The 19,377-nt window shown below is 47.1% G+C and overlaps 1 protein-coding gene across 1 annotated transcript in view; it reads left to right on the plus strand.

Moving 5' to 3' along the window:
• The first annotated feature begins 1,620 nt into the window (after window positions 1–1,620).
• LOC119396486 (monocarboxylate transporter 8) overlaps window positions 1,621–19,377 on the plus strand; it is a 66,828-nt gene continuing 49,071 nt past the window's right edge. Inside the window, exon 1 of the mRNA XM_037663729.2 lies at window positions 1,621–5,067. Within this exon, the coding sequence (XP_037519657.1) occupies window positions 4,599–5,067 (469 nt within the window). The 5' untranslated portion in view covers window positions 1,621–4,598. The remainder of the gene's footprint in view (window positions 5,068–19,377) is intronic.

The following is a 19,377-nucleotide window of genomic DNA, read 5'->3' on the forward strand; positions in this document are numbered from 1 at the left end:
AGGGGGAGGGGTGGTGGCAGAGTCATTGCCGACTGAGGGATGAATGGGCTGCTGAAATCATAATCTCCTTTGCGTTTGCAGGGTTTACTCTTTCGTTACAAGAGCGCTAACTTGGCTAGTTAGTTATACATTAGCGTATAGAACAGCGCGGACAATAATACGGGACTAGAAGACGACTGCGCTGAGGCTGTGTTGTCGCCTTCTCGTTGTCCCGCAGTAATACATCACGCGATCTTCCTGCAGAATACAATCGGGGACGTTGTCGCACGTTACACGGAAGTTAACCATTTATACGATGTTTTTCACGCATATTCCGATCTCTGTAGTCCTGTCTAGAAGCATTGCGTTTCATAATACGCCACACCCCACCCAATAAAACTGCTCGCAAGGACAGGATAAATTAATTTCGGTATGGTTGGGGCAGTTGCAAGCAGCGTGTGCGTTCACTGCGCTTGAGACAAACCAGCACTAAGAACGGCGCTCCGACTCATACTTTTACGAGTGGCTTTTGGACATTATCGGGTTGGGACATGTGACTTCTTTTCGTTGCACCCATTGTAGGGTCTTCATTAAATTTCTTTTTTTCCGGCCTTCTTCGCGCGTAAGACGTGTTCACAACATTCGGGATCGGTCCAGTAAACTGCTTGCACCATTGCATGGGGCTGATAGCGTTTCATTCGGGAGAATGAAGATGGTAATGGTAGCAAATAAAACAAGCTCCCACACGATGTCATCGCTTCATCCGTGACATTTGCTATACGCCGTAATGAATTATATAATTTTACTTGCATTCCTTTCCCCCCCGCATAACCCTCTTTTCGTTCCCTTATCGCTTTCCCCCGTTGCAGGGTAGCAAACTGGACGTGCGTGTGGTTAACCCCAATGCCTTTCTTTGCTTCTCCCTCTCTCAGTCTCTATTTGAGATCAACGAACCAACTGTCCTCATGACGCCCTCACCGCAGTGGGTCAGTGCCCTATGACATCTTGCTGCAGGTCGCTACGTCGTGAGTTCGATTCCCGTGCTAAACGCGAGCACGCTTGTGCATTTTGGCGCTGGACAATAGTCCAATATCAAGAACAGTCCGGTTCCCTCCACCACGGCTTCTCCCTTCAATCAATCAATCAATCAATCAATCAATCAATCAATCAATCAATCAATCAATCAATCAATCAATCAATCAATCAATCAATCAATCAATCAATCAATCAATCAATCAATCAATCAATCAATCAATCAATCGCTGCACGAAGTAGTAGGAAAGTTAAGGAAACTCATAACAAACCGGCAGGTTTCTTGAGTTGTGCACCCCTGTTGCTGTTATTGCTACGAAGTTTGCGAGAAGGAAAGAAGGAAAACACGAGAGAGTGGAAAGGCAGGAATGTTAACCGCTTTTGAATAATCTTTATGCTGTCCTACATTAGGGAAAGGGATGGGGGAGTTTGAAAGATACAAGAGTAAAGAACACGCGCGATAGAGAGAGCGCACACACATACACAACGTCACAATGGGCTTTAATGTATAATACGTGCCACAGTGCTACAAAAAACGCGACGTTCGGCCGATTTTAGCCGCATCTAGTAAGCGGGAGAACAACCACGTGCTACGCGGCAAGCAGCGCAGCAGTGGCGGCGGTCCAGAGCCGGGCGCGGTAGCAGGCGCGCGCGCTTGCGCAGCTCTACGCTGCCGCGGCTCCGAGGAGCAAGCGCAGCGCTGGCAACGGCGGCCGACATCAGTTGCGCTCCGGCAGCGGCGCGAGAGGATCGTCCTACCCGGCTGGGGCGGTCGAAGGGGTATCCGGCCACCACTCGGACTTCTTCGGCGTCCCGGGCAAGTTAGAGGAACGCGCCCACTACAACTTCGCCAAGTACGTACGAAACTTCGCCGCAAGACGCCGCGGCGTGGTGCCGGCTCCGTAACCTGTGCGTCGAGCAGTGTCTGAGGATTTTGAAAAGAAGCCCGCAAGTGTCTATCCGTCCAGTGAGGAAGAGATGCGCAGCTGGCGTGGAGAGGTGATGCGGCCTGGAACAATACCGTGGGCGACGGCTACGCTTGTCCAACAGACACGTGTTTTTTTATGCAGCGCGGTATAGAGGCGAACTGGGGAACGTGTACGGGGCTCGCGAGCCGAGCATTTCCTGAAGTTCTCGTAGTCTCGTCGGTGTCTGCATAAACTGCGACGGGGTTTAACCTGCCTGCGTGCCTGGGAGATTGAGAAGCTTGCTCCGGTAACTCTAAGAGAAACGTGACCCTTCAAACGGAACTGATTTTCTATTTTTATAGGATCGCAAGACGAAAAGATCACTGCGGCAAAGTCCCGAAGGTACAAAGATATAAGGTTTCCTGCAGGCTCAAAAGGTCACTGCACTCTGTGTTTGTGTGCCTGTAACTGTGTTCGCTGAAAGACGAGCACCCCCTGTTGAAGCGCATTTCTCGAAACTGCACTTTGTGGTCCGCTAATCGCCAGTGCTGTTCTTCTTGACTCTCCACGACCTATATATATATATATTTTTTTTTCTTTTTCGAAAGCGTAATACTGTCCACGTTCAACGGAAAGACACGAATTTTCATCTGTGTAGTGTGCGCGTGTGTTTGTGCGGTGTTGCGTATCTTCGGCAACAAGGCAGTTTGTAGCACTTGTCGGTCGAGCACCGATGATATCTTGGAACCAAAATTGCTGCCAGCGTTGTTTCCTGTGATGAGGTATCGATGCTGCACGCGACCCTTAAACGTGTGTGCGTGTGTGTTTATAGTGTTGGTGTGAGTTTGAAGTTCTTAGCAGCGACAAAGTCAGTGAACAGCTTCAGGTGAGCTGAACTGAAGAAGACTACGTCACTGTCGAACGCCCGAAAGAATATTGCCAGCCTCACAAAAATAAGAAAGTCGAAAGGCGTGTGAACAAAAAAAAAAAAACACATTTCACATTTACACGACTAAATGCGTTTGGGAATCAAGCGTTAATTCATATTTCGAACCATCACTGACGCTTCTGGCTAAAATGTAGTCTTGCTCTTAGCAAATGAGGGAAACAGTCAGCAGCATGGTCACCTTGCCAGAATTGCTACATGCCGAAACTAAACAAAGCGGCAATGAATCTTTTCAACGTCTTGATCAAAAAGCGAGTTCAGAACGAATTGTAGCCAACGCGAAACTTCAAGCGTGTTCATTGCCAATGAGCTTGTCGCGCATCACCAGTGTTACTGATTATAAGACGGCTAGCTCTTTTCAAATGCGTCGTTTTCAAATGTTATCGCACTTTTCAGAGAAGACGGCTGCCGTTCGTGCAGTTTAATATAGTACAGGTGTTTCCGTATAGCAGCACCTGTAATATTTATTGGCATTGGTTCGACCCACCGGACTCTAGCCGGCGCACTATCTCCGCATTATCGGAATGGTGCCCTGGATTACTTGACAAGGAAGGAAGGTTAATCTTTTCGAAGAATACCTTACGGATTATTCGCAAGGTAGTGTTCAGGTGATATGCATACTGACACGGTTAGTCTTGCAGCCTCAGTGCAATTTACTGGCCTTCTTTGCGCCAAGTGGCATCTTCGTAGAAAACGTGTAACATACTTTCTTTGCTACAATTTGACGTGGACGACGTGCTATCTGTCTCAGGCTGTACAGATTATTATCTTCGTGTGCTGTGTATGGATTGGCGCAAAATAACGTCACAAGTAAAGTATATGCGCTGAACGTTTTATTTATTAATAAAAAAAAGCGTTCTCTACTTCCATCATGCACCATATCCGCGTAGTACAAAAGGAAGTTTAAGATGTGCTCGTTAAACCACTGTTTAACGTGTAAGGGATACGGAGCTGCAAGGATATACCTTAGAGATTGCATTGAGTAATGTATGTTTACATGCGTGAACTTAAGACACTCCGAAAGGTGCCGATAAACTGACACGCCGCCGTGTCAAATGCCACTTCACTGTGTTCATTGTAAGCAATCCTGCTCGTAATAGTAGCGTGGTATCTGGTAATCATCGCGTGACGTTTAGTTTCGCAACTAGTCCACGTGTTATGTCGTGACGTCAAAGCACGTTTTCATAGCTATAACGTTACACAGCGACCATCGTTACCGTACTTAAAAGCTAGACAACTAGTTAGGCGAATATGTGAAGCTGACGTCGCTGCGTTTGTGGCACAAGTTATCTATGGCCGTTTCATTTCTTGTCCTCGTACGCAAAGTGTGAGTGAGAAATCTGAAACGTTGTCGCTGGACGACTTTGTCATGTGCGCACACGAGTGAGGGAAGTGGAAACTGAAGTGAATCCGGCGCAGGTTTTCAGCGTTCACCCATACCAACGGCAGCCTGCAACGCACGCGTCGCTTGTACTGCAAGAAAACATAACGTTGCAAACGTCACCGGCTCCAAGCCAGAACGCGGTGTGTCGACTCGAGCGTCTACTGCCACCCTAAAACATTAACCAACTGAACGCGCGTTTTGGCAGCGAAGGTATGTCTTGCCCCCGACCCAGCTACATCAGAAGCAGGCCAATTTGCACAAGCCTTTACAGATGTTCCGTGATCGATAGATAAATTCTGGCGTGACGATTGATATCCGGTTTAGAGGGCGTCCAGAAATACTTGGTTCGATGGGAACGAAGACTGTAGGAAGCATGGCCAGCGCGTCTTCTACAGCGTCCAAGCCCGTCGTTTCGCCGGAGTCGAGGACGATCACGTTTCCTGCAAAGTCCCAGCTTTGCGACGAGATAAAGGCGGAGACCGAGCCTGAAGTTGAAGACGCAGGTGACGGGAGAGAGTGCGCGACACCCGACGGCGACGACGCCAAAGGTCAGCATCGTCCTCAAGGAAGAGCGGACAGCTTCGGACGCCCGGACAGGCCTTCGTCGCGATCCGATCCACCGCGCCCGCTGAGCAGCGCCGAGCAGCGCATCGCGGCAACAATCCGGCAACACTACTACCCGGAGGGCGGCTGGGGATGGGTGGTGTGCGTCTGCGTGTGCCTCGTCAACGCCCTCAGCTGGGGCATGCAGCTCAACTACGGAGTCATGCACGCCGCGGCCGTCCAGCAGTTCGGCGAGGAGAGCGCCGACGAAGCCCGTGAGTTGCTGAGTGCATATGTATCTCACTTCTTGTTATTTCAATGATTGAACTTTGCTTGCTACTAGAATTCGTGACGTCAGAGTTAGAGAAGCTATGAAGAGGCCTTTGGACCGTTGTTATTGAAATACTTGACAATGGTGGCACGAAATCTGTCGCAGACATTTGAGTCAAGAAAATTGGGTCTGCTGGGCGAGTTGGATGTTCCGCGTTAAATTTTTAAAAGTGAAATTTTGCATCTCAGTATTACAGCGAGGTAAAGACAGGATTTTCAGAAATGAGATGAAGGAACCACCACGGTGGTCTAACGGTTATGGTGCTTGACTGCTGACCCGAAGGTAGCGGGAGCGAATCCCGGCCGCGGCGGCCGCATTTCGATGGAGGTGAAATGCTAGGGGCCTGTGTACTTAGATTTAGGTGCACAATAAAGAACATCAAATGGTCAAAATTTTTGGAGTCTTACACTACAGCGTCCCTAATAATCACACCGTGCTTTTTGGGCGTAAAACCCAAACAATGATTATTTACTAGAATTTCCGACGTCATAGAGATGTTGTGTAGACGTCTTTTGACCTTTCTTCTTAAAATACTTGACAACTGGCGGCACGAAATATGTCACAGACTCTGATTGGAGTTCAGAAGGGTGGTCTGTTGGGCGAGTTGGACGCTCTGCCTTAAATTGTTAAAAGTGAAATTGTGCACCTCAATATTACAGTAAGGACCAGACAGAATTTTCAGAAAGAATCAGCGAGAAAGATAATTATTTAGGGACGAAAAGAATGTTTTACGGGCTGCTATTTCTTACCTAATTTCAACAACACTAGATTATCCTTGCATTTGAGGGGGAAGAAAGAAAAGAACTTGTTAATATTTAAAGACACAGGTACTATAAAAAAATCGAAATTTGGTTTTCTGGTTGTTTGGAATGATAAGGACTTCCTTAACAAAATCCAGTGCCCCACACATTTTTGCATGTTTTGATTGAGCCAAAATGACCAGATTTTCGAGGCCAACTGACGAGCAGCCAAGCCCCATTTTCTCAGACCGTGCACAACCCGAGCTTTGTGTCTCAAGAAAACTTTTGAAAAATTGAAACTGGTTTCTCTGAGCTTAGGAGGTTTATAAAAAAGTATTCCGTCTACCTAAAGGCACAGGGTGCAGTTTTTTTTAACACGCGTGGGATTTACCGAGTCCACTTGCCTTGTGTGTGTGAGACCCGCATGGAGACGGGGTTCTGTGCATTTATTTTGAGCTTAGTCGCGCCTTTGTTGATTTTGTTGCGGCGGCAAAAGATAGTCTCGTGTTGACAAATCAAAGAAACTGTTTATAACGCGCGGTATAATTGGAAATCGATACGCCTCGGCTACTAACAGAAACGAGACCGGGAGCAGTCGTGCGAGCACTTCAGCAAGTAAGCGTTGTCCTCATTCCACGTCGCCGCAAGGACAAAATGTTACCTGTAGTGACAATGGCTACGCTTTGATTTATGTGGATCTTCTACAAACTGCGATTACGAGTAACTGTGTCTGCACAGAATGCGGAGGAGCCTTGGGACTCGTAGAGAACACAATGGATTATGTTCCTTGGAATGGAAACGCTTAGAACTGCCACCCATGAAACCGTTCTGACTTTCAAAAAGGCATACATGACCCGAGTAAATTTTCTCAACGCCGTTTCATATCACCGAGGCGCAGCACTGTGATATGGTTGGATGGGATCGACTGCCACCGACAGTATTTGGCCAATAGAGACACAGAAGGTATGACAAAACAAGCCAGGAAACCAAGAAAAGAAGCAAAAAGGTGATTCGTCTGATGACTGTATGGCACGTTGCTATTAATTAAATTGTTCAGCACATCATCTTTTTGAACAAAGCATGAAATAAACTTGTTTTTCCTCTTTAACTAACAATATCTCGAAATCAACTTTTTGTTACATTGCCCCATTATCAAAACAACTAGAAGAACCAGAAGACTGATTTGTAAACACAATAAACGAAATATCAATTAGAGGGGTGTACGTATGCAGAATAGGTTTCACTTTTTTGGCAGTTTTATTTAAAAAATGACAAGAACTACCTGCTTTGCTAAAAAAATTGTAAAAATGTCATCACTTAAAATGCAATTGTAATTCTAGTTCAATTGCGAGAAAAGACGCCAACAAATAAAATGAAACAAATTCTAACGCTGCACATGTAGTAGTTCCTGAGAAAATGGGTCTTAAGGAAGCCTTAAAAAACATGGGAGGTGTAGGGCCTACCCTGTGCCCTTAATTAAATAAAAGGCGCCGTTTTACAAGAGGGAAAAAAAAGATTCCACTACGTCATGCGAATTCTTCTTCCGCACCAGGTATCGTTGCGCCTTCGCTTGCGTGCTCTTTTGCTTTACATACCCAAGAGGAAAATGTTTACGCACATGTTCAACGCGTGTCGAGAGATGCGACTGATAAGCTCGCCTTCATAAAACATCGACTGTGCGTGGTTTATCTCAAGACACCTCGCCTACTACACAGACTGATTATCGGCTTGAGTCAGCTTCGTTAACATGTTGGCAACTGCCGTCGTGTGAGCATCTGTGCACGACGTGGGCATTTCTTAGCGGCCACTGTAATGCGCGATAATGCTGGTGTAATTATCGCGGTTCCTTCAAGACCTGGCGTTATTGCCCTTATTTAGCCTCGAGAGGAGCGAGCATGAAACTTCGGATGTAACTGGAGTTCTGACTCATCTTAAATATCACCATCCGCTGCGAAATTACAGGTCCGACTCTTTGTGAATGAGTCCCAAATTGTGATGTCCAAGCATTCCAGGTGAATTAGCTTTGGAGTTGCTTTGAGCTGACATAGAAGCGCTTACACGAATTGCTAGTCATCAAAGTGAGCGAAAAGCAGTGCGTGGTTGTGATGTCGAACAGCCGAAACAAGCAAGAATCTTACTAACTGCAGCAGTCTGAGGAAGTGAGTTGAGATTAGCAATGTGACATGTATAGATCTAATCTTATCGCGCGTAAAACTTACCAATCTATTGCGGCCAAAATACATGTTAGTGAATATGAGAATTTATTACTGTCGTCACGGAAGACGAGCGTTTTTGCGGACCCGTAAGCATTCTTGCGCAACTCTTGTAATGATCGTTAGGTGTAACCGTGCGCGCTAAGTGCTGCGCGTCTATTGCCCATGCATGCAGATCTCACACGGTGATATGTCGTGGCAGCGCTGAAGTACAAGCTTGCGCAAGGAAACCGCGGTTCTTTCTTGCAATGGGTGCAGTACCACGATTACTCGTACATCGAGTCATTAATTCTGTGAACAAATAAATTAGAGACATCTTGCAAGTACTAAAATAATATTACCTCATGTACACATGACAGATTCTTAGTGCATAATGAATGAGCCCTGAAAATCATGACGTTACTATATTTACACATCCGATGCGGGACCCAGTATACCCCGACTTGTAGTATGCACCTGGTTGTACATTGGTTCATTGAATATCTCTGTAAGTAACACCAGCATGCTTTTTAGCGAAGTATTCCATGGCTGTTGCACGACGGTGCAGTGGCGCACGTGATTGGGCGCGCATGACTTTCATTGCCACTGAGCCAACGCTGTTGATGTCAGAGCCACGTGCTTGTGCATTTCCCAGACTTCTTTGCCCTGTATACCGATCCGTCGTTTGTATCACATTGCGTTGTCCCGTCAATTACTGCAAAAGCGTTAATGGCGTTGATGGCCAGCGCACTCACTTTGAAGTGGTCAGCCACCGACACGCGGGCAGCACAGCACAGCTCTCTCCTTCTTCTTCAAGTCTCCTTCGTTTACATCAGCAGTTTATACGCGGCGAGGTCTTTTGGCTTTCACGGATCACCGCAAGTGCACACAACGCTCGCGGCGCCTCTTCTTCTTCTTGACCGGAAGAGGCACCTTACAGTGAGCCGGCCAGCTTCCTTCGATCTTCTTCAATCGATCAACGGCCCGATGTACGAAAGACGGCAGCAGGCACACTTTCGGGCTCGTGACCAGACCGTGCCGGCAGTTGTGGCCGCGTGAGTGATGACGTCTCGTCCCATTCTGTCTCATTGGCCATTAACTGCGAACCATTCCTTAATGCTTTCCCTCTCTCTCTGCCTCTGCCGTATCATTCGCCTCTCGCTCTCATCGCGACGTCTGACCGTGTTTCCCGTTGGCTCCATTACCTACTCCTCGTCCAACCTTCTTTCTTCCCATCTAGCCACTACTCTGTCTGTCTGTCGACCTCATCTGGCTTGCTCTCGCATTCAGCGTGGTGATTCGTATATTCACTCGCCGCATCTTTCCTGCCGTTGATGGCGTTCATTTCCTCTGGCTTCACACAGTACGTGGTTCACTCTCTCTTTCTCTCTCTCCCTCTAGGGCTTGTTCGACCGACCGCACATTAGTCACTGGTGAAAGCGGCGAAAGGAAATGAGTGCTTGCGAGGCCCCCGCAGCTCGCTCACAATGACGCTGCAGGCATCGAACAGCCCTGACTTCTGGATTCGAGACCGACGCTTGCTGCTTATTCGATGAGCGAAATAGGGACGCGCCTCTGTTCTCTCCCCAATCTTGAATCTTGGTACGGGCCTTTCGTGCCACGCTGCGTGTGCTAGAGCACTCACCAGCCAGCTGTATGCGTTAACGAAGGTCGCAGCGTTCGCGCTTGTCACTGTCTTGTTTTGTAAAGGACGCGACTGGACATTCCGTCTTTTGCGTATATCTCTTGTACACGCGCGGCCTCTTCAACAACTCCTCCTCCAGCTCTTGTTCTGCTGCTGCTTGTGTTAACGTGTCGATGCCTTCACTTCTTTTCTTAACGCGTGGGCTGGGTTTCATTGATGGCTGTTCTCGATTTCTCGACCACGAAGGAGATCCGGAAACCCTCCATCGTCGCGTTTGGCTCCGACAAAGAACTACTTAATCTCTTTAACTTGTCCTGATGCTGTGCGCTATGTCGGCCTGCATACGTAGATTAAGTGATGATCTTATGGGAGAACGAAAGGGTTTCGTCGAAGAACAGACATTTCTTCTGGCACTTGTGTAGGTACCTGTATGATTATCTGCATAGGAAAAGGGATAGAGGACCTGAAAGCACCTAGGAGAAGGTGGTTTCTTGAAGCCAAGCTTGAAGAACGCGTAGGCAACGATGATCGCGACAAGAAAAACCTGGAATGATACCCAATTTGTTCACATGGTAGTTCTCTGAGCCATAGCGAACCGCTATAGTTCTGATTCAGGAAGGTCGTAATGACGAAGACGTTGAAATCAGGAGCAGCGTAGAAAAGGAAGAACGCCGCGAATCTTCGAGCCCATACGTGCATCACAAATGCTAAGGCGTGCGTTAATGTTATTACTGGTGCCTGTGGTAGTGCGTTGCTTCAGATGAGAATAATTTTCTACTTTGTTCGTCAACAACCGTTTCACGTATGTGGGTAAAGTGGACCGAAGGTTGGATCTTCACGTAACCTAGTAAAGCCCTGCACATAAGCTTTCACGTCTTTCTTCATGGACATCTCCATGCGAAGTTTACCGCTTTCTTCCATTGGTGTCTCCCACATACTTTAATATTTCTTCCGTTATAGCTGTTATTTTGCTTACGCGATGAAGGTCAGCATTGATTCTTGGAAATATTGCTTCTAGTGTTCGATGTGCACTTCGGTATAAGTTCCTGCGCTGACATTTTGAATCATGAAGGTATTAGTTTATTTATTTGTTCACTTGTCTGTGTTCGTTTCTATAGCTCTTTCAAAGCCATTCAATCACACACAGGTGTTATAGTATTGCTCCCTCACCCGGGTTTTTTGTTTTATTCAGTATATGCACAGCACGCTCCCCTTGCACTTACAGCCCCCAATATGCTGGACCTCCTACTACCTCGAAAGATACAATCTTAACAAGGCTTTCGCTTCCTCCACTCACCATGAAACGAGCCCGCTAATTCGCTTGCCTTGATCTTGTTGGCTTTCACTTTCAGCTGTGTTGAAGTCATCACGCAAGTTCCTGTGCAAGTAGGCTCCTTCACAAAGGGAGAATAGAGTACGCACGGCCAATAATTTCATAACAGAAAAACCTGGAAGAAGGAATATAGCAGGGATGTGTGTAAAGGCGAGGCAAGAGCCATTTTCATGGGCTGTTGACACGGAAGTGCTTAGGCTGATGAGCTGCCTTTTATGGCAACGGGCACTGGCCCACGGGCTGCTCCCCTCCGGAAGAAGTCAGAAAGTAGCTTTGAGAGGGGGCTTGTGCCTTGAAGCTGTTCCTGCGTGGCCCTTGTAGTAGAGCGAGGCGTGCCACGGAAGCGTTTTTATTGACCGTTGGCCGCGCAAGCAACGCACCGTTGTGTGACGAGGAAGTCAACGGGTTGTGCGATGCGAAGATTTACGAAAACATAAATTTTGTTACACGGTAAATACGTGAGTTAGCTACAAGGGCAAGCTTGAGTAGCTTACTCTAGGCGTCTAGAAGTAAGAAACAAAGAGAGTAAGATTTGATGATATACCTTGACACCGAATCGACATTTCGCAAAATAGGGAGCGCCTCTTAGCGCAATCTTTGCAACATCTGTAACGCGTAGCCTGGTAGGGGGTGGTTCCAACCTACTTCGAAAATTTTCAAATTTACATGTGTATATATCATCATCAGCCTGTCTACGCCCACTGCAGGGCAAAGGCCTCTCCCATGTTCCGCCAATCAACCCGGTCCTGTGCTTTCTGCTGCCACGTAATACCTGCAAACTTCTTAATCTCATCTACCCACCTAATTTTCTGTCTCCCCCTCACGCGTTTGCCATCTCTTGGAATCCAGTCAGTTACCCTTAATGACCACCGGTTATCCTGCCGACGTGCTACGTGCCCGGCCCATATCCATTTCTTCTTCTTGATTTCAACTATGATGTCCTTAACCCCCGTTTGTTCCCTGACCCACTCTGCTCTCTTCCTGTCTCTTAAGGTTACACCTATCATTTTCCTTTCCATCGCTCGCTGCGTCGTCCTCAATTTAAGTTGAACCCTCTTTGTAAGTCTCCAGGTTTCTGCTCCGTAGGTAAGTACCGGTAAGATGCAGCTGTTATATACCTTCCTCTTGAGCGATAGTGGTAGATTACCATTCATGATTTGATAATGCTTGCCGAATGAGCCCCAACCCATCCTTATTCTTCTAGTTATTTCACTCTCATGGTTCGGCTCCGCGGTTACTACCTGTCCTAAGTAGACGTACTCCTTTACAACTTCCAGTGTCTCGCCACCTATCGCAAAGCGATGTTCTCTGCCAAGATTGTTCCACATTACTTTAGTTTTATGCATATTAATTTTCAGACCTACTCTTCTACTTTCCGTATCCAGTGTATATATGCACGCGCACATACAAACGCAAGCACGAACCTACATGAAGTATGCTTTAACCATGTTAAGGAGACAGGGCGTGCAAACACGGACACAAGAGAGAAGTCAAGAAACCACAAATGGTTGAATCCCTTCCCCCCAACCCCTCCCTCCTGAAAGAAATTTCTGGCTACTCCTCTGATCTGTAAGTTGGCTTTCCTGCAACAATATATTCCACACCAAATTTCTCTTTCCCAGACTGCTTTTCTCACTCTAAGCGTGAGCACCACACACAGGCTTTTCAAAGATTACTGCTTGAATGTCACGCTTCATAGTAAACTCTGTAGTGTACAGATAGAAAGGGATAAACGAAAGAAAGGAAAGGCAGGGACGAATGTTGAGTGAAAAAAAAATTGTTTGTCTGCTATTCTGTGATCGAGGCTGTTCGTGCGAATAGCAATGTTGCTCGTCCATGCGCAGTAGCTGTTTTGCAATGTGTCAATTTGATATGCGCTTACCAGTAAGCGCTATCCGATACTTCAACCTCCTTCGTGCCGCGATGTAGAAAGCAGAGTACACTCTTCTTTTGTTGTCGCTCGCATCGAAGCGATAAAATCACCGTATACAGATAGTAGTTGCGAAAAATTAGAACGCCTTCGAAGCTTCATTCCTGTACGATTTTGTTTTGCGTTCATTTATAGTTATCTTCTCAAGTCTCGGTGTTCTCCATGTGTTCGTTATCAGCTGTCTAGTTTCCTATAAGTTTATTTGTTGTGAATCGGCCGGACGGGGACTCATTGTAAAGTCTAACCACGATCGGAGCTGTCCCCGTTCTAGATCCTCGCGAGCACTTCTGATAAACATCGATGAACTCATATAAACTCACCGATGCGCGACGCGGCGCCGGAGAGATGGCCGTTTTTTCTTCGTCTTCGATTGCCCCCTTTTCGCAGACATGTCGCGGAAGTCCGTCGCGTAGCAGTGGGTGACTTTTCACTTTAAGTTGCCATGACCTCCAGGGACGAAAAGATCTTCGACTCACTCGTTTATTGTGTCAAGGTTGACAGCCAGAGAGAGAGAGAGAGAGAGAGAGAGAAAGAGAGTAGCAGACTCCGAAGTAAAACAAAGCAGCAGTGTGTGTGCGCACGTTTGCACACACGACGCATTTTATGTCAGAGGCCGCGCACACATGTCCATTCTTGACCATTCTTTTCTTCATCTTTGTTTCGAGCGCTAAATATCTTGGGAGCACTGCGCTTTCTGTGCGCGAACACCGGGAGTCATTTGGCAACGATGCTTTACTTAAGAGATGTGCGATCGATGGACGGCAGGAACGATCTCCCCGAAGCGTTTCAACGTGTCTTAATCTCTTCCCGTCTGTTTGTCCTTGGTATGCCGCTACGTCTAACGTACGAAATACCGTTTGGTGAAAGTATATAAATCCACTAGGAATCAAGACCGATAAGGATTAACGACTTAAGTCTTTTCGCTTCTTTCTCCGAAATGTCTATGGAAAAAAGTCGCACGGTCCCCTATGCATTCGCCTAAGACGACTTGAAGACGAAAGCCTCCTCTTCCTTCTTCTTCTCAGTTGATCGTATTCATCCATCCCCCCATCCCCGAAAGCTTTGTGCACCTAACGAGGTTTCTGCACTTCACGTGGTTTTGCAACACTGCCTCCGAGATCGGCCCACGTTTGACCAAGCGACTGTGTCGTGTAATGACGTCATCGTAGGACGTTACCTTATGTGACATCACGAATGACGGCACAAATTTTGTCGACCTGTGACCTCATGATTACATCGTCGCATGATGATGCTTTTTGTGCATCGCTTCGCGTTGACGCCGCCGATCGTCAATTTTCTTGTTTGATGAGGCATATAAGGCTTTCGCCTTAATAAGTAGCCATGGCGAAGAATGAGATGCGTCTATATAGCACACGAAAATTCATCTATGTGAAGCTCGGTAATTTTGCCGTCGCTCCCACTCACGAAGGCGTGCTGTGCCTCTGCCAGTCAGCATAATATGGCCTCTAGAGCGAAGCTCCCGCGTTGCTCTTCGCGAGGAAGGCTTATCCGCGAATTCATGCGCGCGTTCTCGGTCGAACACGGCACCTGGAAGTCAGCCATCAATCGGGCGCCCAGGAAGAAGACAGGGGCAAGGCCGGCGCAATTAGGGAGTTCTAATCGAACGCAATCTTTAACAGGAGCGGCTGGGTCGCCTGTTGAGATTCACACAGGCTGCGCTGTGCGGGCCTTGTCTAGGTTGCATTGCTCCACCCAGTCAGTCTCATGAATACGTCACCGGGTGCGTGCGCAGGGTGGGCAGGGAGAATTAAGCGCGCGCTCTATCGGAAATGCGGCAACCCAGGAAGCAATCTTCCGCACTTGAGTGCATGCATATTGCCGGTGACTTGGGGCGAAGTATCACGGTATCTCCGCGCCGCTGTTTATGCATGGTGTACATGCTTAAGAGGTATCTGCAGTGATTGCTATACAACCACCAGGGTGCAGCCAATTTACCAGACTCGGAAATCAACGCGCACATTAGCGAAACCTGCCCTACGTGTGTGCTATTGCGGTGATTATCTCGCTATCACGCCGAGCGCTATCATAAGTGGCGCCGTGCGAGCGCCGGTGCACTGCTCTATCTCCGAGACAAGGGTCGAATAGGTGGCGTACGAAAATCGCATTGCAGCGTTGGTTTCCTTTTAACAGAATAAAAAGTTTGTACTTCGTTCTACATTAGAATAGCCTGTAAGATCGTGTACCAAGCCATTTGTAGTGTGCGAAATGTTATTTATGAAGCCGTCACGTAATGAAAAACAAAGATATTAGGCCTACATGAAATGAGCGTAACAGTTCCAGAAATAATGTCCTCACAAAACGCTCAAAGTATGCATATATGCACTGAGGCCGCTTTTGGAAGTAAGGCCGAGCTTTAAGCCCAGTTTCGCGTCTTGTTGAAAGTATGATTCAAGTGGACTCTTAATTGAGAGTGCTAATATGTTATGCTAAGAAGATAAGCCGATTTGCTGCTCGTGTAAGCACTTCTTGTGAATAATTTAATAACACTGCTTCTGTGACGTGCACTTTGTCGCGGGGATACAGAGTTACAGGACAGGATTAGTGCTAAAGCTGTTTTTTTTTGTTCTGTTGTACTTTCCAGAAAATATAAATTAATAGATGGAAACATTTTTTTCGGGAAGAAAGTATAAAGATGCGAATAGTTTAATGTGCGTCATTCGTTAATTGGCCGTTATTAAATATGCCTGCCTTGTCGAGACGTTTGAAAAGAAAAAAAAAATCGCAGGGTCCCTTATCCATTCGCCTAAGACGACTCGAAGGCCAAAGCCGTCCTCTTTTTCATCTCACTCGATTATACCCCCCCCCCTCCCCGATAGCTTTCAGGTCCTTATGTGGATTTGCACGGCCTCCGGGACCGCAGGCACTGCAAGCTTTCTGCACCTCAGTGTTTCGCAGTGCCGCCGGTATCGATCTACTTTTGACTAACGACGATGTCATGGGATGATGTCGTCACGTAACGTCACGTTGTGTGACGTCATATGATGACGTCATCAAATAATTTTTTGCATCACTCGTGTTGAAGCCGCCGGTCAATTTTCGCGTTTGGTGAGGCATCTAAGGCCTCCGCCTTAATAAATATCGAATCTTCTGTGGTGTTCAAACTTCAAGTACTACATACGTTCTCTATATACCGCCGTCGAAAGGTATAAAATAACTCGAGGAGTCAGCAATGTCGTAACGTTTTTTTTTCTTTTCTTAGTTCTGTATCAATTCATAGCACAGTTATCTGTGTTCTGCGTCAGCACTCTGTGGCTCGTAAAGCCCAACGTGGTTATTACTCTGCTGGCCCGACGCTCATTCACGTGAGCGCTGTTACATCGTGAGAAGCCTCTCTTGGCGTCACAATGACCATATAAACCACTCGCATCTATAGGTCACATCTCCACAATGTGTACGAAGCAACGGGATCTTGTCACCACGACGCCGATCGCGCAGCTGCATCCGGGGAAACACTAGACGTCGCATTTGTCGTAGCCGAGGCAGGGGCAGATATAAAATCGATGCACACGCATCAAATGATGCCAACAAAGACGGACTCCCTTCGTAGCCAGCCATCAACAAATTGCCTTCGCGAAATAGATCGCAAGGAAGCTTCCACCTGATTGTTCCCTTCATAATAATGATATCTGGGGTTTTACATGCCAAAACCGCGATATTATTATGAGGCACGCCGTAGTGGAGGGTTCTGGTAATTTCGACAATGTGGTCTTCTTTAACATGCACTGACATCGTACAGTACAAGTGCCTGTAGCATTTCGGCTCCACCGAAATGCGAGCGCCGCGGCCTTCATGTCGGCAGCCGAGCACCGTAACCGCTGTACCACCGAGGCGGGCGATTTCGTTCATCATATAATCAGTGACGAAGCTGAAAAAAACAAAAACAAATGCATTCTTTTCCTTTACTGTACTTAGCTTATTTTTCATATAATTGTTTTCAGATTTCCTTTTTCATTGAGAAGTCGGTCATTATCGTAATGCGACCTGGAAAAAATGCGTACATAAGCTTAAAACTGTTTTTGTGGTCTCATGAAGTTTGTACATTACCTGTTTTCAGACAACCGTTTAAAAGTACACGCTCTTAAATGTGCAGCAGTATTTTAGACGGCTGTTTGCCGCCAATGATTATGCACCACTTATTGTTGTATGCACACCCTATGATGTCCTACTTAGTATCGACCAAGCAGTGTAATGCAAAGGTTCGCGTGCCACTGAACAAAGCATTAATTTTTGAGCAAGTTTAATGTATTCAACATTGGACATGGGCAGGGCATGTTGCTAGGGGGAGGCAGCAAGTCAGGGGGGCAGATGAGATTAAGAATTTTACAGGGATAACGCGGCCGCTGCAAGCACAGGACCGGGTTGACTGGCAAAACAAGGGAGAGGGCATTGCCCTGCAGTGGGCGTAGTAGGGCTGATGATGATGCTGATGATGATGAACGTCTTGAACTAGATTCCTTTAAAAAAAAAAATGACCCAAAATATCTGAATCTTCACGGTACCGCCTGCTTATGATATCTTTAACGTAAGCCAATGAAAAACCACCGTTCAAAAAAAAAAAAAAGATACCGTTTGCGGAAAACTGGCGAGAGTTATCGGGCATACAATTTCGATTGGCCGCGCCGTAAATTATCGAGAAATAAGCGTTCGAGTAAGGTCACGTCAAGTGAGCGCCGTAAATAAAAGCGTTCGCCGCGAGGCGAGGCGCAATATCGCCGGATTATTTGTTGACACAACTCAACGACGAGGCGATAGACGACCGACGACGAAGCAGCTCGCGTATAAAGAACAAACAAGTCCCGTATTTTCCTTTATTTCTTGCTTACGTTGCAGCTTGACCAAGAAGAATTATGAGCTCGGGTCCCAGCTCGGGCTTCCGACGTCGTCGGTATGCGTCGCATGCGGAGCTGCAGTGAAGAGGGGAGGGAGTGCTTGCAGTAAACACTGTTTACAGCGTAAACACGACAAGATGAAGGCCTGACCAACGCTCGACGCCCACGTTTGAGCGAGCCAGTCTGCCGAGTACTGCTTACCGGCTCTCGCGTTTACTGTCTTTCGACGACGTTATTTGAGCGTGTTCATTTGGCCATTCCTTTTTAGCTTTGTTTTGCCTTCACTTTTCGACGGGGCAGTAAACTCATTCATCCCCGTTGCCTCGACAGTGCTAAGTTTTCAATGAATTCTGCCAGCAGTGGGCTTCGGATGTCGCAATGCTGTGAGTGCTGTAGCTTTCTCGTCGACTACTATCAATGAACAAAAAAAAAAAGGCGCACGTTTGTAAGAACGACTAGGAAGCGTTTTGCAGTTTATTGATACTGCAGAGCTGGGCTGCCTCGATGTCTCTGCCGTTGCTGACTGAAGCGAAGACTGTCGTTTTACTGCGGTGGCTGTTGCGCGTCCGTACTTTCTATTTCCGATGTGCCCGTCCTCGCACCGTGCCAATAAACTGCCACCGTGTGATGTCGCCATGGTGACGGTAAAGTGAAATACATGAGATATATAACGTAAAGGAAAGTGGGGCGTTTTTTTTTTTTTTCAATGTTCCTTCCGAGCGTGGTGTCTACCTGCGCTCTATTGGGGTCATCTAGACATAGTTGGATTAACCAAATGAATAATGGAACGTGTCAAGAAAACACGACCTAAAGTCGGTTACAACCAAACATAAATAAAAGTTCCGGCCACAGAAACAAAGGCGCGCTTGCCATTCATCTGCGCAAGAGAGCCGTGTTCTAACCATGAGTATACTTGTTCACTTCTAATGTAAATACTACACACATTGAGAACCGAAAGTTCGACACTCCTACTTAAAATATTATGTTTGGCTGAACAATAATATCGGAATGTTTGGTCAAATTTGCCAAGAAGTTCAAGTTTTCGACCGAAACGCAGCGGCATGCACATAGGTTTGTATGGGAAAGTCACTTACCTGAAATTCACAAGAGGTTCAATTGCGTCACTTAAAGGAGAAAATGCAATTGGGTGCGGCATCTATGCGTATTCTTTCTGAGTTGGACAGCGGTGGCTAGGAGTGAAGGCTTAGCTTTATTCTTCGTTTGTGACAGACTATAGGTCGTGTTGCTCAAACGCATTTCATAGACAATTTTAGACGAAGACGAAGAAGCCACGCAACCCAGAGCACGAGCAGCACGCGCAACGCCGAACACTTGACGCCATGGTGACATTCGCGACGTGTCAGCGTCGCAGCGCAGCCTAGTCAATATTGGAGACGAATGAGGTTCTTGGACCAGCCGGTCGTGTTCGAGCCGTCTTCACCGTGTCCGCACCATGCCTATCAACTCGCCTACTCCGCCCTCAGGAACTGGCAACATCATGTATCCCGATCTGCGGGCGCAGGTCAACGTGCCGGCGGTGCTGATCAACCGCGCGGTCCTTTAC

Source organism: Rhipicephalus sanguineus, chromosome 6 (assembly GCF_013339695.2).
Source record: "Rhipicephalus sanguineus isolate Rsan-2018 chromosome 6, BIME_Rsan_1.4, whole genome shotgun sequence".
Taxonomy (NCBI): domain Eukaryota; kingdom Metazoa; phylum Arthropoda; class Arachnida; order Ixodida; family Ixodidae; genus Rhipicephalus; species Rhipicephalus sanguineus.